This window comes from Castanea sativa, chromosome 2, assembly GCF_040712315.1.
Source record: "Castanea sativa cultivar Marrone di Chiusa Pesio chromosome 2, ASM4071231v1".
Lineage (NCBI taxonomy): Eukaryota > Viridiplantae > Streptophyta > Magnoliopsida > Fagales > Fagaceae > Castanea > Castanea sativa.
Genome location: NC_134014.1, coordinates 16,886,060 through 16,911,042, shown reverse-complemented (window position 1 = coordinate 16,911,042; position 24,983 = coordinate 16,886,060). Strand labels below are relative to the sequence as shown.

The 24,983-nt window shown below is 35.1% G+C and overlaps 1 protein-coding gene across 1 annotated transcript; it reads left to right on the top strand.

Annotated features, from left to right (window-relative positions):
* Window positions 1–1,949: 1,949 nt before the first annotated feature.
* LOC142624961 (quillaic acid 3-O-glycosyltransferase CSL1-like) lies at window positions 1,950–7,658 on the top strand. The gene is made up of 8 exons (XM_075798680.1): window positions 1,950–2,540; window positions 3,051–3,143; window positions 4,815–4,946; window positions 5,009–5,221; window positions 5,727–5,826; window positions 5,940–6,118; window positions 6,239–6,586; window positions 7,182–7,658. The coding sequence occupies exons 1-8, from the start codon at window positions 1,950–1,952 to the stop codon at window positions 7,656–7,658; spliced, it is 2,133 nt and encodes a 710-aa protein (XP_075654795.1).
* Window positions 7,659–24,983: the final 17,325 nt, after the last annotated feature.

Below are 24,983 nucleotides of genomic sequence, written 5' to 3'. Positions count from 1 at the left end.
ATCAAAGTTCATTGAAAAAGGTAAATGGTCACATTGATAATGTATTGTTGACGACAAACCAATTATTTTACGATGGCTTTAGTCATTGAAAAACTACATTAACGATGACTATAGTTCATTACAAAAGTTATTTTCGACGACAAACCAAGTACTTACAACAACTTTTATTCGTCAAAACAAGGGCATTAACAACGGCCTTAGTTCGTCATAGAAAGTATTTGGTCGTCTGACTTCCTCGTATGAAGTTACATTGTCGACGACAAACCAAGTAATTACGATGGCTTTTAGTCGTCAAAAAAAGGTATTAACAACGGCCTTAGCTCGTTGTAGAAAGTATTTGGTCATACGACTTCCTCATATTAAGTGGTATTGTCGATGACAAATGAAATAACTACGACGGCATTTTGTCGTCAAAACTATGCATTAACGACGGCCAAAGGTCATCACAAAAGGTATTTGGTTGTCTAACTTCCTCGTATGAAGTTGAATCTACGACGGCAGTTATCAAGTAATTACGACGGAGTTGTGCTGTCAAAAATAAGTGTTAGCAACAGTCTCGTTGATAATATGGTATTACGGACAAGGCTTTTTCCGACGGCTGTCGACGGCCTTTTACCGTCGGCAATACTAATCTGCAACGGTTTTTTGTGTTGTTATGATGAACTTTGGCCATCGCTAATAGCAATCTTTTTTGTAGTGAAATGCAAGTGATAATTCATGTTTCTTTCACAATAAATGGGGGCCAAACAAAATTACAGTAGGGAAATTAAAAATGAAATAAGCTTGTCTTTTTTCTTTTAGGGTGCCTATGCACGAAATGTAATTCTTCTGTCCTATTTTTTATGTCTCACTTTGTTCTTTACTAATCATGTTATGTCATGTGTTTAATTTTTTTTTTACATTAATTTTGGTTATTTTATAAGAAAAATCAAACCAATACATGGTAAGTTACGATTGATGGAGCATAAAATGGAACATAAAAAGTGTAGCAGATAATTTGCATTCTTTATGGACGAGGACCATATGACCTAGCTAGCTAGTGCATACATGACCTTCGTATTAAAAAGGAAAACCATGAAGGGATTAAGCAGAACCAACATCTAAGGCTTATGGCTTGAGTAAAATAGAGAGTACTTGAATTGGAGAGGATTATATTTCATTGTTTAGAAGACAATACTTTAATATCATATATTAAAATATAATTTTTTTGAAAATTGACTGAACAAACATCCTATGAATATTATCGATTTAATATTTATTTTGAACTTTTTAATTTTATTATTCTTTAATAACTTCTTAACATTATGCGTTTTAACTAAATATCATTTTTTATATTTATATTATATAACTATATGCATTTTTGAAGACGAATAGAATAAAATTAGAAATTGTCTTACAAAGTTGAGAATTTTAGACACTTAAAAAGGAATGCAAATTGTACTTTATTTAATATTTCAAAGACCAGATAGTATTATTATAGAATTACAAGGATCTTAACAAAACTTTAACCCATTTATTGTCACTATGATATAGTTTTATTCTCCTTTATGACATCACCTCTGCTCTATTAAACGTTGGAAAATGTTGAATGTTAAAATTTTAAAAATTGAACTTTTTTTTTTTATTATTCTTTCAAAGAAAAGACCTCGTAAAAAAATTGTTATTTTTTTTAAAGAAACAAAAGAATGCATTTTTTAACAACCACACGCTGTAGCCCTATTTTTAACAGAGGTAAGTAACAGAATCCTAACTAAGCTAATCTTAGATAAGTAAAGTGTCAAATTTCAAACCATGGGTAAGCAACTTAAATTTCGGTCAAACTACAGGAGGGTAAGTTGTAATTAGCCCTAAAAATAAAACAACAATTCTCAACATTAACATGCCAATAAGTAGCAACCAGTTTATGCCTTTGTAAACTAATGCACAAGGGTTGAACAAGAATTAAGAAAATGGCTACCCTTTCTCTCCACACTTGCAGAGTTCAGCAACCCCATGCAGCCATTAACAGAATTCACATTTTCCTCCACTTCACAGCCATACTATTCCTACTTTACTACAGGACCACCCGTCTTTTCCATGAAAAAAATGTTCCCACATTAGCATGGTCCCTCATCTCCACCTCCGAGCTCATCCTCACCATCATTTGGATTCTTATTCAAGCCTTCAGGTGGCGCCCAGTGTCGCGTTCTGCTATCCCAGAGAATATACCTGGAGACATTGAATTACCGGGGCTTGATGTGTTTGTATGCACACTGGACCCAAAAAAAGAGCCTACAATAGAAATGATGAACACTGTTTTATCGGCCTTGGCACTAGATTACCCGCCCGAGAAGCTCTCAGTGTATCTTTCAGATGATGGGGGTTCTTACATTACATTGTATGCTATAAAAGAAGCATGCTCTTTTGCTAAGTCATGGCTACCATTTTGTAAGAAATATGGGATTAAGTCAAGGTGCCCTGGGGCTTATTTCTCATCATTTGCTGATGATGAGCAGCTTCTTCGGAGTGATGAGTTCAGGATAGAGGAGGAGAAAATCAAGGTGGGGTGCACATTTGGTTGCAGTGCATATATATTTTGTTGTTTATTCCTTTATTTTAACCCCCTATTTGGGTACTTATGTTGGTGATAGATATTGTATGCTCACCAGGGTCCCTGCGTATTGTGAGGGTTTTTTTTTAGTTTCTTCTCTCCATGATAAGGCACACTGATACAACTGAGCAAAGTACAAGATATAGAATGAAGCCTTAACCAAAAAAGATAGTGTACTTGTAAGCAGATGGTTTGATCGCATTCAGTCTCCTAGATGCATTTAGTCTCCCCTAAGTTCTTTTTGTGTACTTGTATGTTGCTAATCTGTTTTTGCTCTTTAAAACTGTTTGTGCAATACTAATCTCATAAGATCACATATATATAATCTATGCAGGCCAAGTAGTTAATCTATGCAGGCCAAATAGTGTTAAACTTTGATAATATGTTCTAATTTCTGTAAGACATATTATCAAAATTTCAGAAAAAGTAATAGTGTTGAATGATATTATCACCTATGCAGGCCAAATACGATGAATTCAAGGGAAAAGTTGAGAAAGTTGGTGGCAAAGATGAAAACAACATAGTTGTGCCAGACCGTCCTCCACACGTCGAGGTATGCAACAAAACATTCAAAATTAACACGAAATTTAAAAGATAAAAAAGAGGATCAATTATATTTAGGTCATTTTCCGGTTTTGTACTAGATTTCCAAATTCTGATCCTTGCTTAGTGTTATCTATTCCTAAGTTTGTGACTAGTGAAACATGCTTGGTGGACGATCCAGAAATCTTTTCAAACTATACTAGGGGTACTAGGCAGAGGATCTCTAGAAGTTTGGCCAAAGCCCCAAAAATTGCTCCAATAAGTAATCTATGTCTTGCAAATTTATGAAGTCCTTGAGGTTGCTATATATATATAGCTTGAATGACAATAATAATCAAGCAGGTTACCTTTTTACTAACTCTGTTGTGAAATAAATTTTCAATGTTCATTCAAATTTTCTCATACATCTCATATCTAAGAAAATGAAACAAAATTAAGGAAAGAAGCAGACACGAATTTCCTCTAAATTGACACGTAAAAAGAATACACATCCCCCAATATCTTTATACCTCTTCCACATTTTAACTATTGTCTTCAGTAAATGTTAGGATGAACAAATTACATGACGTTAATTTCTTACAAGAAATAAACAAAACGCAAAAAAGACTATTGAAAAATGTAAGTCATATTTGCGCTATTTCCTAAAAGGGACTAGTCTAGTAACAATTGAATCTTGCACTCTGAAGTGTACCTTGAGTATTGTCTAACCAGTCTTATAAAGAATATGAGTTATAACTAGACAAGTTTGTGTTCACATGTTTGCCAATAAAACTATACAAATTTAAAACCTAACAGTTAATAAAACCTAGATCAACTCAGTATGTTTCTGATGTGGGACTCATTATATACCAAAACAACAAAAACTTTATCAACATCCAATCAAATTAGGGGCATCACATTTAATTACTATTAGTTTAAATTATAAACTTTTAAGTGATTTGGCATAATTTAGACCCTATATTTATTTCACTTTGAATCATGTTTAAATGAAGACTCTTCATTTTACTTTGAAATGGAAAGCATACAAATATGTGTGATTCATGTGTGATTATATGACAACGAACTTAATAAATTATAAGAATATGTTAATCATTGGGAATATATCTGTGTGATGTATGTGTTACTTAATGAACTTAGTATAAAATAAAAGATTATCTATAACTAATATCTATTAGGAAAACAAAGAAAGAAGAATCTGGAATTGATGAATTTCTGTATTGCATTAAAATGAAAAAGAATTACAGTGCTCTATATATATATATACACACGAGGAAGGGAAAACAGAGGGAACTAACCAACTACCCTCCAAGCCTAACTAACAGAAGTAACAACCACCCACGTGCTGTGCACATGCCAATTACTAAAGCTATACACAATAATGCAAAACTACATGTCGTATAGGATAAAATAAAAACAAACATACAAATTCTGCTCATTGTCGTTTAAGTAGAGTTATGAACTTTCTTTTTCTCTTGATCTTGTAGTTTGTCCCGAACCTTTCTATTCTTCTTTGTATTATCTTGACAATATCATTAACATATGTTAAAAAAAAAAGACAAGGACAAAAATTACGGTTGGTTTAAACATTATGAAAATTAAACCAAAATTATCTTTAAAAGTAGTAATGCTTCAATTTTAAATATAGGATAAGTTAACTTTGGAAATTGGTTTATTTTTTTAGATAATATATGACAACAAAAACAACGAAGAGGACGTTGAGGACCAAAATCATATGCCTCTTCTTGTCTATGTCTCTCGGGAAAGAAGACCATCATGCCCTCATCGTTTTAAAGCCGGAGCCCTCAACACCTTGGTAAGTAAACTATCTCTATTTCTTTGGCATATAGTTAAATACAAATAATAGTACAACTGCAGCTTCGAGTTTCTGGAGTAATCAGCAATGGCCCTTACTTATTGGTGCTAGACTGTGACATGTACTGCAATGATCCTACATCTGCTCGCCAAGCAATGTGCTTCCATCTTGACTCCCAGTTATCTCACTCACTTGCCTTTGTTCAATACCCTCAAATTTTCTACAATATTAGCAAGAATGACATATATGATGGTCAAGCAAGATCTGCTTACAAGGTGAATGAAAAACCATTATGTTTTGCATGTGTGTCTTAAGCCAATTCAAATTATTGAGAAATAGGTTTTCATATTGGGCAATGTTATAGAAATAACAAATTTTACCAGAAATTTTCTACGACTTATTAAGGTGGCAAATTATGATTAGTACAACTCCACTTTTACATGAGGTTATCGTTGACATTATTTTTGCTTTACATTGACCACAACTTGCTACCCTAGCCGTTGTGAAAAAAGAATTGTGAAATTTATTGTGTCATTAAGACTTCTTGTTTCACATTAGGAAAATAAAAATGCTACAAATTTATTATATAACCTTTACAAACTAATGTGACAATATGCATAATCGAAGGATCTCAAAATATATAAGTATTTGAATTAGTTTTTCGTGATTGATGACATATAATTATTAATTAGTTTATAAAAGTTATGTAGTAAGATTTGTATTATCCTAATTTCACTTGTCATGTTAACTTATATATTACATGTTTTTTATCCAACTTAGACAAAGTGGCAAGGCATGGATGGGCTAAGAGGGCCATTACTCTCTGGAACTGGCTTTTACTTGAAAAGGAAGGCATTATATGGGAAACCTAATCAAGAAGGTATAGTAAAGTTTTCTTGAGGTAGCTTAGTTGTATTGAAATTTTGAATGACACTCATTTTGCAGGTTTATTTTTTGTTTTCTTCTTTTTTTTTTTTCCGCTTCTAATGGCAGATATGTTTCTCTCTGAGCCTGAACAGAATTTTGGTACTTCCAGCAAGTTCATATACTCGCTAAAGGGCAATAATGAAAAATTTGTAGCCAAGAAGGACGATTCAAGGGATGCAATTTTAGAAGAGTCCAGACTCTTAGCTAATTGTGCATTTGAAGCAAACACAGAATGGGGAAAAGAGGCTAGTATCATCTAATAATTAATGAACTAATGAATTATTAATTATATGTTTCTCAAAGTCTATTCAAGTTGTACATATATATATATGACATTAATGTGGTTTGGTTTCCCTTGGATACAGATAGGATTCTCGTATGATTGTTTGTTGGAGAGTACATTCACAGGGTATCTTTTGCACTGCAAGGGGTGGATATCAGTGTATCTTTACCCCAAGAGACCATGTTTCTTAGGGTGCACCACCATTGATATGAAGGATGTCATGGTTCAGCTTATGAAGTGGAACTCCAATTTGGTACAGGTTGGGCTCTCGAAATTCAGTCCTCTTACATATGGGGTTTCAAGAATGTCCGTTCTTCAAAGCATGTGTTATGGATACTTCACTTTCTTATCCCTTCTCTCTGTCGCTCTTCTCTTATATGGCACGGTTCCTCAAGTGTGCCTCTTGGATGGCATTCCTTTGTACCCTAAGGTAAACTATATATATTATCAAAGTCCTGTTCCATATATATACATAAGTCCTTTGACATGTTAAAGTTTGTTTGAAAATTATATTACTAGGATTTGTGTTGTTATTTTTTACAAAATGTATATACATTTTCATACCAAAAACATCAAGTAATGTTAACTAGGGTTGCCAATGGATTATTACTTTTAAATTTCAAATCTTAGCAATTGCTAAAAAATAGAGGAAAGAGATAAAATTAACGTAGCGATTTACGTCATTTAGCAATCACCTACATCATAAGATTGAATGAGGAAAATTTTTACTATTGAAAAATAAAAGGTTTACAATGACTTTATGGTACCCCAAAAGAAACCCTAATCCCGTGAGAAATAAAGGGTTTGCAATGACTATATGGTCCTCCAAAGAAACCCTAGCCTGGTAAATTGAAGTTTTTCAATATACCCTTACCACAGGCCTCTAAACTAAAGGCCAATAGGAAATAGCCACTATCTCTAAGATTATCCATGAGGGATAAAATTGTATAATTCTTCTCTTATACGGTACGAGTCCTAAAGTGTGCCTCTTGAATCTAACATATTCTTCTTGATTGTTATTACAGGTTTCAGACCCATGGTTTGCTGTGTTTGTAGCAATTTACATGTCCTCCCTTTTCCAGCACTTATATGAGGTCCTCTCAAGTGAAGGCTCAATTAAGACTTGGTGGAATGAACAAAGAATTTGGATGATAAAGTCAATTTGTGGGATGTTATTTGGAGTTCTGGATGCCATCATGAAGTGTTTAGGCAAAAAGAAGGTGAATTTAAGCTTAACAAATAAAGCCATTGACAAAGAAAAGTTTGAGAAATATGAAAAAGGTGAATTTGATTTTGAAGGGGCTGCCATGTTCAGGGTCCCCTTGTTATTACTGGTCATATTAAACATTGTTTGCTTCTTCTATGGGCTAAGAAGAGTACTAATTGAGAAGAGTTTGGTGGAGATGTTTGGACAAGTTTTCCTTTCATTCTTCATTCTAATTATGAGTTATCCGATTCTTGAAGAAATGATGACAAAAGGTGTTAAGATACATGTCCTTTAAATCATATTGTATGATGCTATGTATGATATTATGTAAACTTAATGTTACGATTAATAAAGTTATTTTGTTATTATTTAAAAATAATGGTAACATGAATATTTGGACATTATCATATAGTCCATGAAATGCCTAGTATATGATTTATGTGATTTAGTTACAAAATATATAAATCACAAGTTCTTTGTAAACTCAGAATTTTGGTTCGTAGTAGGTGATGAAATAGGGCATTTCATCTGCGAAGACTATAACATATTAACTAAGATGATTTGTCTTGATCATAGAAGTGAAGACTTCTAGTTAATATTTTGATATGTTTTAAGAGTTAAGACATATTGAACTGGACCGCTGTGAGATTTATTATTCTCCTAACTACTGTCAAATGAATAATAAATCTCACGACTTCTATTTACATCAACTCTTAGTCCTGAGAGAATAATGAATCTGATCATAAAGTGTAGGTTACTTTGATATATCAAGAGTGAAATCTAAAGTCACGATCAAAATCTCAGTATGTTGGGCAACCGCATTTAGTATTGATGAAACTTATATTCTCAAGATGGAATTCATAATCTCTTGACGGAAATATAAAATATTCTCTTGAGATTAGTTTAATGGGTTTAGTTATTCATAATGTTAGACCTAACCACTTTAGTAAGAAGTTACTAAAGTATATATTTATGAAATTGGATTTCATAAATATATAATGAATAAATTAAAGGATTAAGCCAAGTACTTAAGGATTAAGATGTAGTAATCTTCAAAGTGACAGTCAACATTCATGGTTTTGTATCACTACGAATATTTTAATGAAGGTGTTGCATGTATAATAAAATCTGGGGATATAATTTAATAATAAGGCCTAGAATGCAATTATATTTATATAGTGGTATTAAATATAATTAATGGTAACTTTGGACTTGTCAAGAGTTGACAAAAAAGCTCAAGATCCATTGGAGCTAGAGCCTTATTTGTTCCCTTTTAGTCCAACTTCAAGTCACATACTAAAGCCCAATTGGAATGACTCAAAAAACTAGCCCAATTAGATAATCAGTTATATATAAGGAGAGAAATATATAGAATTATAATAATGCACTTTTGTGTGGAACGAAATGGTGTGTATGTGAGTGTAAGCGACTCTCTTATTCTCCCTTGAACACATACGTGTAAACTGATTAAGAGATCACACTTCTTGAGCGGAAGTGAAATTGGAGTGAAGATTAAAAGTGTTTTCAAGTACTTTTAATCTTTGATTTTGAATTTCACCACACCAAGGTACGCTCTCTTATTCTTAAATTCTGAAACTTACATAATACATGTTATCTATTGCGAATGAAGTAGATCCGTTAATTTCTTGCTGCGTATGTTTTATATGCGATACAAACTATGTTTTTCTAAGATCTCTTTTAGAATTTGGGAGATTTTAGAATGTACGCCTAAATGGGAATAATAAATAAGTTGTCCAAGGTCTCTTTTAAGTGGCACAAGCCATTGAACAATAGATTATGACTTTCATTGCGGATTTTGAAGTTCTTTAGTAGATCAATATATTTACATTTTCTACATTATAATTTCAATGGTAATTACCACTGAAATTAGGTAAATGCTCAACTTACTAGCTAAAGCTTGATGGTGTGTATTTTGTATCTTAGGTTGATTTATAAAATTTGATGATGTCTTATTTTTTTCAATTTTAAAAAATGTGATGTTTAAAAATATTATGCATCGAAAAAAACGAGATTTTAAAGAGCAGGACTTTGAGAATTAACTTTTTTAAAAACATGGTATTTTAAAAAATTGTACATTGATAAAATGTGGTTCCAAAACAATATGTCTAATGGATATGGTTCTTCTAATGTTCCTATAACTCGAGTAGGTTTAATTATTTTGTTTGATTGATTTGTATGAACTGTTATTTATCTATTTATTTATGTTTTAAAAATGCTAAGCATAGAAGGAAAAATTACTTATTAGGACCATATATACACAAAACAAAGTATTTTTTTTAATAGAGTCAATTTCACATTGAAATCAGGATGGTCACAGGATCCCTCTAACTTATAAAAAAAATAATTATTATTATTATATATAAATTTTAAAAAATTTATGATTTTTTTACCTTTAAAAGAAATTTGTGATCACCCTAAATTTTTTTAGACCCAACATAATTAAACTTTGGACAAAGTTGACAACAAACTTGGTTGTAAACTAAGGTTATAACTCCACTTAATTTTTTTTTTTTTTATTGGATGTGAATTTTGAAAAATCTACCATTGGATTATATTTTTTTTCTTATATTCTTCATGCTTGCAAAATTTCAATAAGATCAAAAATCAATAGCTATGTCATCAATCAAATGTTTAAATTTCGAGTCTTTGTAATATAAAATTATACATAAAAATAAGTTTATAAATCGAATAGTAAATAACATCGATTAGCATGAAATTTGTCATAATGTTTTTTAAAAACATAAAAAACATGCAATTTAACATTTATATTTTCAAAATATGTAGCTGTGTTAATTTGTTTAGTGAGAATTGTAGTCTTATGTTATAACTAAATTTGTAGCTAAATTTTATCTTTAAATTTTAGCTCTTTTAATAATATATTAGCCCCTTATAAACAAAAATGGAAAGCCCAAAATAAATTTATAAAACTAAAATTTTGAAAGAGGTGTAGCTGGCAACATTGATAATGAGACTATCATGCAATGATTTCAAAATTTTATGTATTTGCATTTTTTTTTTATAGGTTTTACTAATACGTACTCTTAGGGCATATATTTGTAAACTATTTTAGGAAACTTTTTATAAAAAAATAAAAAAAATTGTCAACTTTTTTTGACAGCTTTTTCAATTCTCCATTAAAGATTTTAAAAATGAATGAAAAATATGTACACTAAGGACATATATTAACTGGACATTTTTTATTATCAATCTGTGAAGTTTCTATGTTTATTAAATTTTATTTTTAAAAAAAAGTTTTAGAACCGCCACTGACGTCGCCTCTTGACCTTCTAACTTCTTCTCGCTCTTTTACTTATTTCTTACGTTTTTCTACCTACTGCCTCACTTTTTGCTCTTTCCCCTCTTTGCCTGTGAATCTCAATGCAAATTTTGAAACTTGTGGTCAGTGACTCAGTGATGGAAGTGAAAAAGAAAAGGCTTTACGTTCACTTTTCACCCATTCAAATGGTCTCCGACTCACGTGGCCTGTGGTGTATTTTTTTTTTTCCTTTAACTTGGTAATAGTACAATTCCGATTTTTATAATTCAAAAAAAAAAGTACAATAGAGTATATAAAACAATTTCTCATAATAATATTTTTTAAAATAATTCCGAAATCAATATTTTTATGACATTTTTTAAACATTTTTCTATATATGAATACTATAAATTATAATAAAGTATACATATTGTACTAATACAATAGTATTAACTTGTTTTAAAAAAATTTGTATTCTTATTATTGATATTATTATTAATATAGAATTAACGATAATTCTGAAACAATACACTAGTATTAACTGATCCACCGAAATATTATTTTTTTCTGGCCAAACCAGTACAACCTCTGGTATGAAATGAATTCCCTTGATTTGTTTACCCTGAGTAGGTGAAAATGAATGACTCACTCAATGTATATCATATATGGATATAACCAAGTTGTCATGTTTAAAATACCATCCAAGAAAATAGTCAACAAAAAGGCCAACAAAGAAATTATTAAATAAAAAATTTATAAGGCTCATGGATGCATTTAAATTATAAATTAGTGAGAAACCATGCATTGCTTTGAAAAGTTGAACACAATATTTCTTAATTTTTTTCAAATCTAAATATGAAATTTGTTTTTATATAATTATAGATTACAAATTTTTTTAAGAGATAATTTTTATTTTATGACATCTAGTACTTCTGATGATCACTTTTTATTATCAAATCAAGACACCAATTGCTTTTAATATAGACAGGGAGCAAATCTTAAAATTTCTTATTCAATGATAAAAGATTTTACCAGTTGAGCTAATAGAAATCCACGTTATAGATTATAGATTATATACTAATACAATTTACAACAAATTTTCACATTAAACAGGAAGCACTCTCTCATTGGAACAATCTATTTATTGCAAAAGTAGAAGTATTGCAATAGTTGCATATAATTAGCACAATTAGACTCAGGGATAAAAAAAAAAAAAAGCACAATTATAACTGGTATAATATTTTTGAATGAATTTAGAACAAAACTTAAGTTACAATAATTTAATTGCTATTTTATAAACAAGAACCACAACAATAATTTAGAAGTTTTATCTAGCAAGAAACAAAATGGAAACTATTCATTTTTTTCAAGAATCCCACCAAAGTAGCATTTTTATTTTTTTTTGAAAGACACGGTAATACCTAGGGGTGGCAATTAGTGTTTGCGTGTTGGGTTCGTATCGTGTCAACTCATGAGTATCCGACTATATGAGTCAACACTAACTTGGCATGTTTATTAAACCGGTCAAAATTCATCAACCCTAACACAACCTATTTATTAAACGGGTCAATTATGTCAACCTGTTTATCAAATTTATCAATATGAAAAAAAAAATAGTATTAACCAAATTGAATTATGAAAAAAAAATAATATAAAATTCAGAACTAACAAGTAACTGCATCACAAATAATCATTCAAAACTAAGGCATATCTCAATATCACAAATAATCAATCATAATATGTTAAAGAAAATAAACCATAACAACTACTAAGTTTATATACCTAGGATTTGAAGGGTATATTGGTAAATTTTCATTTAATTGAACAAGTTAGACAGGTCAAATGGTTTCCATCGATTAGACACTAACCCAACCCATTTATAAAACGGGTCAGTCATGTCAACCCGAGTATGATACTAACTCATTAAGCCTCAATTTATAACTTGTTAATTTCATGTTGTGTCGTATTGTAGGCTGTGTCTAATTTTGCTACCCCTAGTAATACCCATAATGGTCTTCTACGAATAATCAATAATTTGTAACAAAAAAAAAAAAAAAAAAAAAAAACCACGATTATTTTAATATAAAAAATTGGATGATGAGTTAAGTATAAGAAATAACTAATTAAGTATATACTAAGTTGCGATTAAAAAAAAGAAAAATATGTATTATGAGCATTCATAGTGATGGGGCTAAAATTTTAGCTTTTAAAAATACAAAGAGTTATTTATTTATTTATTTTACTATCTCACTTTATAATACACTCAACATCAAATGTTCTATTTTAGCATACAATACATTAAAATAATATAAACATCAAAGAAACTAACGTTTTCTAAAAAATAAGTCATTTATTATATATTTTTTTGGAAAACTATTTCTTTTTCCTTTGTTTGGTAATGTCCTTAAAAATGAAATAGATTTGTTTTTAATAATTTCTGTATTTCCTCTTACCTTTCTTTATTTAGAGTGGCATGAAATAGAGTTGTTTTTCGGAAGTTTTAGTGAAAAACGATTTCTAAAAAATAAGTTATATTTTTAATAGCATTACGTTCGTGTAAAACATTGAGCCATAGTTGTCAAAACATGAATAGTATCATGAATCAATTTTTGATTTTTCATATCGTGTATCGTAAGATACACAAACCCTTAATAAAATTTATAAAAAAAATTATAGATATGCATATATAAATGGTATATTCATTATAAATTTTAAATATATTCAATTAATAACTAATTTATTCATCACTTATGTAGTCTATATACATATATACATATATATATATAACCGAAACCTCTAAAACTCCCACAATTTTTCACATCATCATTTTAATTTATAAAAAATTTTAATTTTTAAACTAAATAGTGAGAGAGTCCTAACAGGAGTCTCTCTCTCTCTCTCTTTTCCTTAATCCTAAAGTTTTTTTTTTTTTTACATGAGTCTTTTTTTTTTTTTTTGAAACCTATAGTGAGTCATTTAAAAAAAAAATCTAACATGTGGTATTTTTTTTTAAACTAAATAGTGAGTGAATCCTAACAGGATTCTCTCTCACATTTTTCCTTAATCCTAAGGTTTTTTTTTTTTTTACATGAGTCTTTCTTTTTTCTTTTTCTTTTTTGAAACGTAAAGTGAGTCCTTTAAAAAAAAGTCTAATGTGTAGTCTTTTTTAAAACTAAATAATGAGAGAGTCCTATTAGGAATCTCTCCCTCTTATTTCCTTAATCCTTTTTTTTTTTTTTTGCGTGAGTCTTTCTAATGTGTTATGTGAACCAATGATATGAAAGAAAAAGAATTTTTCTAAACCATTATATTGAACAAAAAATTACTTATTTTTATTCATTTTTAAGTTATACATTTTTTAAAGTCATAAACCTTTAAGCAAAATTAGTATTTTTAATTTTCGTTTAACTATTCCATGCATTGTACGGGTTAATGACTAGTAATATTTAAGAAACTAACCAAATAAATCAAACTAGAATGTGTTTGTAACATACATATTCAAATTGCTTAAATTTAAAAATGATAATATATTACAAATGACCTAAAAATAATAATTTATTTTCATCATATTGCCTAATAAACCCCATCTAAGTCAATGCCATCATCATGTTTATCATTTTGCAAACTTATTTCTTCATTAAAATTTACTTCATCATCATTAACATTTACTATCTCTTCTTGTTCTTTTTATTTTAATAATTTTAAAAAAAAAATTCTTCTTGGCATTCTAGTTTCTTGGACTTATAACAATAATGACAAAAATAAAAAATAATTGGCAAAAATCCAATACTGACCCTCTAACTTTTAGCTTTTTCATTTCAGTTCTCTAACTTGCAATTGTTATCAATTCGATACTCCGTTAGACCTTACCTGCTGCCATTAAGTGAGCCAAAACGACGTTGTTTTGCCTCTCTCTTTTTCATAAATTCCGGAATTAAAAGAAAAAAAAACTCTTATTAAAAAAAAGATAACATTTAGGGAGAGACTGAAATAAAAAACAAAGAAATATTGAGAGACACCCAAATCCCTAACTTAGAGAATTTGGGGAAAAAGAGGAACTGGTCGGTGGTTTGAGAGAGAAAGAGACTGATGCCAAGTCCATTTGAGAGAGAGAGAGAGAGAGAGAGAGACTGAATCAGTTTGAGAAAGGGACTGAGTATGAGAGAGAGATCGAGATTTTGGTGGAGTTCTGATATTGAGACCAAGTTGCAGAGATTGAGACCGAGATGTTGATATTGATAGGGTGTACTCTAGAGCTCTAGCTCTGGCCAAGAATTGTTTTGGGTAAGTGATGAAAACCCAAAACTTACATTTATAGGAGCATCAATATCTAAAAGTTATCACTATTCGTTGTTGTTTTTGTTGCTATTGTTGTGAGGTTTAATGTTTTCTAGGTTTGGGTAAGTTTTAAATTGTTTATTCTCTTATGGGAATTGAAAATTAGGGATGGTTAATTTAGAATATGTTGTCATTGTTGGTGTAAGTTTACTTTACTAATGGTTGGTAGTGGAGAGAATTTTAGGAAGAAAAGAAAAGAATTGGCTTAAATAATTAAATGTTGTGTTTTTATGTTGTATTTGCTAAGTTTTAAGTTTCTTTGTTTTCGATTTCAGGTAAGATGTTGTTCCCCGAAATGTTTTTTTTTAATTTTTTATAACAGTTTTTTTCTTTCTTTTTAATTTTGGAATTTATGAAAAAGAAAGAACCAAAATGACGTCGTTTTGGCTTACTTAACGGTAGTAGGTAACTGAGGTCTAACGGAGTACCAAATTGACAATAATTGAAAGTTAAAAGACTGAAACGACAAAACTGAAACTTAGAGGACTAAAATGACAAAAGCTGAAAGTTAGAGGGTCAGTTTTACATTTTAGCCAAAATAATTATATTGTCAACTAATATCTTATTCATAGTATAGAAAATAAATTTGCAAATATTGAAGTGAAGTATAGTGTATACTGTGTAGTCCAAATTTTATAGGAGAAAGAGAGAGGAAAAAAACTTATGAATATGTTATTTTATAAGGCCAAATTAAGTAACATAATAATTTTATGTTAAAAACAAGTCTAACAACTTATTAGATTCAAATAAAAGTACAAATTTTAACAAAAAATCTCATTTTAAAGCATTTGTCTATGTATCGTACGATACGTATGATTTTACGATATGATACAATTCATACGATACGCACACTGTATCGTACGATTCATGAGCACTAACGATATGCCGGTACGATACAGAATTTTTTACACACGATACGATGTGTATCGTACGATACTAAGAACTATGCATTGAGCTATGTAGTACAATCACGTTGATTAGCCAACTTTTATTATTATAACAACATTACTTATGCTAATATACGATTAAAACAAATAATACTCAAAATTTCTATTAAATTCCTAGAGATCTTTGATTATTAAGAGTAGTGTTTCTAAACTTTTGAAATAGTACATTTAAGGTTAAAAACTTAAAATGGTGTTTTCCTACGTGACATAAAGAGAATAAAAAAACAATAAAGAGTAATGTTACATCCATGAATTATTTTACAATATTTTTACAATATATTGATGTGGATGGTTTTCATTAGTTCTCATTTGGACCCACCACTAAAATTATTTTTTTATTTACCAATAACTACTCACCACATCAACAATTTATAAAAAAAATTTGTAAAAAAGTTTGTCATTGGCATTTTTCAACAAAAAATCAAATATTTTGGTTGTTAGTTGGGCGACATTAGCAATGAGTTTCACAATAAAATACATGTATCCACTCTCTCACATTGGTGGAACCTATGCACCCACCGGTCCCACCCACATGTAATACTACATCCACATTGTGAAAGAGTCGGTTAGGTAGAGCTAATAATTTCTCATTAAATTTGAAGGAGCTTACTCTTTTATTCTTTTTTGCTCTGAGTTTTCCGAGTTGCCACCACTGACCCTGTGCTGCCATTGTCGCCGTGAACCTTCTATGTTTTGCGTTCTCTATTAGTTGTTTCTTGAGGTATGGCTCTACTCTTGTTATTTTTCTTTCTTTAAGTGTATATTTTCTATAGCAACTTCTGATTTATCTTTGGCTTTCTGGTGATTTCTGGTCTTTTTAGGATTCCCACTTTTTCTTTTCTTGAGTCCTATGCTTAGCAGCTCTGAGGTTTGGACCCTTTGTCCCTCTATTTCTTTCCTTTTTGCCCAGTTAGGGGGGTCTTTAGGAGTTTTCCCTCACCTTGAGAAATTCGTATTAGAGGGTAGTGGGTTGAGTGTAGCATTGGGTGATCTACTACCGTTGTTACGTCAATCAATTAGTTAGTTTGAGGATTTGGTAAAGGAAGGGGAGTGATGTCAGAAGTGAGGTCGAGTGAATTAGAGACTGGGTTATCATCTAGTGACAGACCCGTAGAAGGAGATACTGTCGTTTCTACTCCTCGGGTTGTTAGGGCTTTCCATGCTCTCGAGAGTGTGTGTAGCCTAGATGGTGATACACTTTCTAGGTTCAAGGATAGATTTCAATTCCCGGCTAGGGTTAGGGTTCGTCTGCCTGGTGAGGAGGATCGGGCTTGCCATTTCTTCCCTGGGGAGGTATGCTTCGATGAGGCTACCTTTCTTTGTGGGCTTAGGTTCCCCGTCCATCCTTTTATTATGGAAGTGTTGGGCCATTTTGGCATCGCTCTAGGGCAACTTATGCCCACTCTGTGGAGGCTAGTGGTTAGTTGTATGGGGATATGGCTGGCCGCTACAGACGGAGACATGATTAGGGTGGACGAGCTCGTTTACCTGTATCATTTGAAAGCGTCTAAAGAACATGGATATTATGAACTGGTGCCGTGGGAAAGAAGGACTAGGACCGTTTAGGATTTGCCCTCGTCATTCAGATATTGGAAGTCCCAATTCTTTTTCGTGTCCGGTGACGATTGGGAGACTCCCTCTAACGAGGTTTGGGGTGATCTCCCAAGGCTGCTCCGTCAATGTAGTACCCCGAACCTAGGTGTGTCATTATTCTTCCCAACCTTTCAGTTTTCTCTTTACTTACCGTCACTTAACTCTTATGCCCGTTGTTTTGTGCAGTTAAGAGATGACCTAAGCTCAAAAGCAAGTACAAGGATCAAGTTGAGAAAGCGATCAAATATGCCAAGACGATCGAGGATTTTGACGACCTAGTAGATCCTCGAACTCTTGGCTTTTATTGTCTTGGTCCCAAGCCATCTACTTACGTTCTGTGAAATTTGGAAATAGAAGAGAAAAAGAGTAAGTATTAGGCTCGTCCATATTGATCTTGTTGCTATCTTTTTCTTCCTTTTTTTTTTTTTGAGTGTTTTCCTTTTGCAGGAATGACTACAAAATTCAAACAGGGAATGTACGCCCAGATGAGGGCTAAAAAGAATGAGCCTTTGTCCAAGCTTGGGACTAGGGGTGTACGGGTGATGGAAAAGGGGACCCCCGTCATTACAGCCACGCCGTCCACTCTTGCTGCCGAATCGGTGAGGGCGGCTTCCCCAGATGTTTCAGTTGAGGAGATTCCTTCTCAACGAACTAAAAGGCAGAGGACCGGGGATAAGCAGAAGGAGAAATTCAATTCCCGATCCTCTAGTATCTGGGACGATGCCGAGGTGGCTCAGGCTCAGGTGCAAGATGTTTTTACTACTGACGATATGAAGGTATTTTTGGGAATATCGGCTAACGAAATTGTGGGTCATCATCTCCACAAGCTTGTTCAGGTACTGTATTTGTATGACTTTACCTCTTTCATCCTTTTGTGTTGTTTCCTGACATAGGCTTAATTTCAGGTGCTCAGGGAGAGTCTTCACATCACCTCTGAGTACCTCGCTCAGGATGCGAAGGTTACTTCATCAGCATCTAGGATAGAGGCCCTGGAGGAGGAGAATTCTAAGTTAAGGAAGGATTTAATCTCCTCTATGGACAAGGCCAACTCTGTCAAGGAGAAGGTTAAAACTCTTGGAGATGATCTCAGGGTGGAGAGGCAGCTTATTCTATAGAAGGATGAATAACTATCTGCTGCTCGGGAGAAGCTGAAGGCTATTGCTGCCAAAGCCATCGAGGGCTTCCAGCAAACTGAAGAGTACAACTCTATGCTCTTCAGTTGGTATTTTAAGGGTTTCGAGCTTCTCCGTCAGTACATGATGAAGCACCCTACCGGAGTAGACCTTGAGAGCCTCGATATGGAAGTGGTCAACCTAGAGATGGCAGTAGACGAGGCTACTCAATCTGCAACTTCAGAAGATGTTCCTAGGGATACTCATGTTCCCCCTCCAGACGGTGAAGATATAGCTGCGAACGTTTGACCCTGCTCCAAGTTCAATTGTTTTTTGTTTTTTGCTGCCCAGTGTATTTTGGGCTTTTAGTTATATTTTCAGAACAATATTTCTATTTTAAAAATAGTGCTGCTAGCCCAGCATTTATGGGCTTCTAATTTTAATGTTGAAGTAATGGTACTGGCCCTTTATTTTTTGGGCTCTTAATTTCATTCACGATTGCATACTTACTTGCATATATCTTTGTTTGCCAAGTTTTCTCGTTGTACCTTTTGCTCCTTTTTCTTCTTGCGTCAGTACCTTACTGCATATTGGTCTCGTCAATGACTCACATCAGTACGGACGGGATCTTACCCTTTTTGAGTAACTTACATCCGTCTAAGCGGAATCTTGTTACTTAGCCATTTTTTTTATTGTGACTTATGCCCTTCTAGGGATCTTGTCACCCATTGGCTTCGTCAGTAACTTACATCCGTCTAAGCGGAATCTTGTTACTTAGCCATTTTTTGAGATTTGTTGTGACTTACACCCTTTTAGGGATCTTGTCAATCTCTTGGCTTCGTCAGTAATTTACATCCGTCTAGCCGGAATCTTATTACTTAGCTATTTTTGGTCAACTTTCGCATCATAAAACCTGTACACATTAAAACATTTGTCTAAATAATTCTTTTTACTGCTTTCGAGAATGAATACGGCCATCTGTTACATCTATTGGTGGTATTTCTTCAAGTGTTCAATGTTCAATGGTCGTGGGAGTCTCTGTCCGTCAAGGGTCTCTAAATGGTTGCTGCCTTGTCTGGAACAATGGACAACCCTGTAAGGACCTTCCCACATAGGGCCGAGCTTTCCTTGGGCAAAATCTCTGGTCACTGGGGCAACTTTGCGTAGGACGAGATCTCCTATGTCAAGTCGTCTGAACTTCACTCTCTTGTTGTAGTATTCGACCATCTTCTGCTGCTACTTCGTCATCTTCTCGGAGACTTTCTCTCTTACTTCATCTAGACAATCTAGGTTGACTCATAGTTGGTCATCGTTACTCTCCTTGTGGAACATTTCTCGCCTCATGCTGGTTATTCCCACCTCGATCGGGATAACTGCCTCAGTGTCATAGGTGAGTCTAAAAGGGGTTTCTCCTGTTGGGGTTCTTACTGTGGTCCTGTAGGCCCACAATACATTAGGCAACTCCTCAGGCTAGGCGCCCTTCACGTCATCCAGCTTAGCTTTGATAACCCTGAGTAGCGATTGATTCATCACTTCTACTTGTCTGTTTGCCTGTGGATGTCCCGGGGATGAGAACTGGTTCTTGATTCCTAGCCCAAAACAAAAATCTCTGAAATCTTGGCTGTCAAACTGCCGCCCATTGTCTGATATGATCGTCCATGGAATCCCGAACCTGCAAACTATGTTCTTCCATACGAAGTTCTGGATTCTAGCTTCAATGATGGTTGCTAATGCCTCTGCTTCGACCCATTTTGTGAAGTAATCAATGGCGACTAGTAGGAATTTTACTTGTCTTTTTCCTGGAGGTAGCGGACCGACGATGTCGATTCCCCATTGTGCAAACGGCCAGGGGGAGGATATTGTCGTCAGTTTCTCTATTGGAAGGCATTGGACATTCCCAATCCTTTGACATTTGTCGCACCTCTTGACAAGCTCCCTCGCATCTACCTGCATTATAGGCCAAAAATAACCTGTTCTGATAACTTTACTTACCAGTGACCTGGGGCCTACATGGTCTCCACAAATTCCTTCATGAATCTCCTCTAGAACATATTTTGCCTCTTCTTTGTCCACACACTTCAGGTAAGGCATGGAAAAACCTCTCTTGTATAGTGCGTCGTTCAGGATCGTGAACATGGCTGCTTTTTTCCTGACCTCCCTGGCCTCCACAATATCTTAAGGGAGGCATCCATCCTGGAGAAAGGATATGATCGGTGTCATCTAGCTACCTGCGCTTTGGATTGCAAATGTATGGATCTCCTCAATGCTAGGGCATTTCTAGATTTCCAACATCAAGTCTGTACTTGCCGCTCCTTCTTCTGACAATGCCATCTTTGCGACTTCGTCCACTAGGACGTTCTGGCTTTTGGGGATTTGTACGAACTCAACTTTATCAAATTCTTGAATCAAATGCTTCGTCAGCCTAAGGTATTTTTGCATTCTTTCTTCCTTTGCTTCATAGTCTTCCTTGATCTGCCCAATCACCAATTTTGAATCACTCTGGACTCGTAGGTTCTTAGCTCCAAATGCTTTTCCAAGCCTCAACCCCGTCAGTATCGCTTTGTATTCTACCTCGTTATTAGTTGCCGAGAATTTCAGTTGAACTCCGTATTTGAGTACTTCTCCGTTAGGGGTGCTTATGACGACCCCTACTCCCCCCTCCCTCTTTTAGGCTAACGAACCGTCAGTATGCACTGTCCATCGTTCTGCCCCTTCAGTGAACTTGTCCTCGTCCGAGAGGGTGAATTCAGCGATGAAGTCTGCCAGGGCTTGTGCCTTAATGGCTGTCCTGGGCTGGTACCTTATGTCAAACTAGTTGAGTTCGATTGCCCACTAGACCATTCTCCTTGCTACTTCAGGCTTGTCTATGGACTTCTTGGTGGGTTAGTCCATCATTACAAGGATGGGGTTCGCCTGAAAGTACGGTCGCAATTTGCGCGAGGCTACTATCAACGCAAACGCGATCTTCTTGATCTTCGGGTACTTAGCCTCGGCACCCTGGAAAGCTTGACTGACATAATAGACCTGGAGCTATATCTTGCCCTCTTCTCGAATCAAGGTCACACTTACGACCGTGGCTGATACTGCCAGATAAAAATATAAGTCTTCGCCTTCTTTGGATGGACTCAAGAGGGGTGGATTGCTCAGGTAACATTTAAGTTCCTAAAATGCAACTTCGCACTCACCAGTCCAAGCGAAAGCCTGCTTCAGCGTCTTAAAGAAGGGTAAACATCTGTCTGTTGCTTTTAAGATGAATCTATTGAGTGCCACAATCCTTCCAGTGAGCTTTTAGACTTCTTTGACGATCTTGGGCGATGTCATGTTGAGTATAGCCTGTACTTTCTTCAAGTTTACTTCTAGTCCTCTTTGGGACACCATGAACCCCAAGAATTTCCCTGAGGCTACACTGAAGGCACATTTGTTGGGATTTAACTTCATCTGGTATTCTCTGAGGGTGGCAAATGTCTCCTTCAAGTCATCCAGATGCGCCAGTTCTTCTTTACTCTTGACTAGCATATCGTCCACATACACCTCCATGTTCCTGCCAATCTACTTACTAAACATCTTGTTCTCTAACCTTTGATAAGTTGCTCCTGCATTCTTCAGCCCAAAGGGCATCACCTTGTAGCAATACAGCCCTTGACTTATGACGAAGGCAGTTTTTTCTTGATCTTCGTCAGCCATTCTTATCTGGTTTTACCCTGAGAAGGCATCCATGAACGTTAGTAACTTATGCCCCGCTGTAGAGTCCACTAGCTGGTCTATTCTCGGCAATGGGAAACTGTCATTTGGGCAAGCTTTGTTTAGGTTTGTGAAATCCACGCACATTCTCCGTTTCCCATTTTCTTTCTTCACCAGTACAACGTTGGCGAGCCAATCAGGATAGTAGACCTCCCGAATAAAGCCTGCTAACAACAGTTTATTAACCTCGTCTTTGATTGCCCGGTTCCGTTCGGGGCGAAGACTCATCGTTTTTGCTAGATAGGCTTTTTCTCAGGATCCACGTTTAGTTTATGCCGGATGACTCTCGGGGATATACCGAGCATGTCCTCGTGACTCCATGCAAAGACATCCAGGTTTTCTTTGAGGAATTGAACGAGCTTTGTCCTCATCTGGGGACTTAGGGTCGTCCCTACTCTTGTCGTCTTAGTTACTTCCCCTTTAACCAGTTCCGCTATTTCCAATGCTTCCACTTTATCTTCTTCTTTTTCCTTGACCGTCCACATATGGTTCTCCTTTGCTACCAACACGGCCTGGTAGCATTCCCTAGCTAGGACCTGATCTCCTTTCACCTCGCCAACGCCGTCCTCAGTTGGGAATTTTACTTTTAGGCAGTAGGTGGACGTGGCCGACTTCCATCGATTAAGTGTGGGCCTCCTAATGATCACATTGTAAGACGATAGGCAGTCGACCACCAAGAAGTCTAATTAACAAGTCAACTGCCTCGGGTAGTTGCCCACCGTTACCATCAATGTCACTATACCCTTGGGATATACCTTGTCTCCACTGAAACTAACAAGAGGGGAGTCAAAAGGACGCAGTCTTCCTGGATCTAACTTCAACTGCGGAAAGGCAAGAAGGTAGATGATGTCTGCGAAGCTACCATTGTCCACAAGGACCCTCTTGGTGTTGAACCCTTCTATTGTGAGCACGATGACTAAGTGATCGTTATGAGGCTGCTTCACTCCCCTTGCGTCTTCCTCGTTGAAGGACATGTCTTGGTACGTTCGTCTCTGCTTGAATGGGGGTATCATGTAGACGTTGTTCACTTGCCTCTGATGTACTTTCCTGAGGGATTTGAATGATCCTCCTGTGAATGGTCCCCCTGCGATCGTCTTTATCTCTCCAATCACATTCTGTGGAGGTTGGGATGAATTATCTTCGTCTCTAAGGGAGGGCTCACGCTGGTTTTTTTTATCATTCCTGAACTTGCTAGATTCCCCTTTCTTCAGATAATTTTGCAGTTTTCCTTTCCGTATCAGCTCCTCTGTCTGCTCTTTTAGATCTCGGCAGTCTTCTGTGTAATGACCATGATCCTTGTGAAATCGGCAATACTTCTTCTTGTCTCGGATATTAGGGGATGAATGTAACGACCTTGGCCATAAGGTAGTGTTCATCCTTAATCTGCGTCAAAATTTTATCAACAGGCATAATAAGAGGGGTGAATTTTACCGTTCGAGGAGCTTTTTCATCCTTCCGTTTATCTCGGTCACTATTTCGACGACCTAGACGTTCCCTTTTTTGTCCCCTACAATCATCTTCCTTCCTTCCCTCTTTTCCTGGCTTTTCTTCGTCCGCTATGGCTGCTAATGCATCTTCAGCATTCATATACTTTTGTGCCTTCAGGAGCATCTCCGTCATTGTCTTAGGTGAATTCTTTGCAAGCGAAACCACAAATTCTCTAGACTTCAGCCCTGCTTTAAAGGCTGTCAACTGTACCTTGTTGTCAGCGTCGTCTACCTCCAGGGTTTCTCGAGTAAAGCGCTTTGCATACGACCGCAAGGTCTCTTTCTCCCCCTGCCTAATAGTGAGTAGGTAGTCCGCGGGCCTTTTAGGGCGCTGTCTTCCGACGAAGTGGCGCAGAAAGGCGCTGCTCAACTATTTGAAGCTGTCGATGGACGAGGTTGGCAACTTCGTGAACCATTCCCTTGTAGCTCCTTTAAGAGTAGTAGGGAAGGAACGACACAATATTTCATCAGAAGGCTGTTGGAAGCCTAATGTCGTCTTAAAGGTGTTGAGGTGATCCTAAGGGTCCTTAAGTCCATCAAACGACTCAATTTGAGGCAATTGAAATTTCGACGGCACTAGGCGTTCCAAGACTGCCGCAGTGAAAGGAGAGTCCATTGCCCTAACCATCCTATCCAAGCTCTGATCCGTCTTTTCCTTGATGTCATTCCTTAGCTCGTCCATCTCCTTCCTCATTTCTCGGAGGAGATCAGAATCCTGTTCCTCAGGAGTAGTGGGCCTTCGGCGATCACTTCTTCCATGGCTATTCCCTTCATCCTCCTAGCCGGCTTTGAACCAGTTCTCTTCCTATTGAAGTTGTAGCCTCATCTCTTGATTCTGCCTGGTGAGCTCTTCAACAGTGGCCTCAAGAGCTTGGACTTGCTAAGCTAAAGTTGTTGTATCCTAGTTGGACTCTATCTGAATATCGAAGCTAGTAGAAACTACATTTTTGAATATGAGTATGAAAATATCGTTCTCACAGACGGCGCCAAACTGATGAAGTGCGGATTCGTCAGTCACGGTGAGTGCATTCAAATGAAGCCAAATTCTCGTCATTGTGGTTATGAAGAGGATTAGACTGCGCCCTTGGAGTGGTCACTGGTGTGGTGCCTGTCACAACGTCTCCG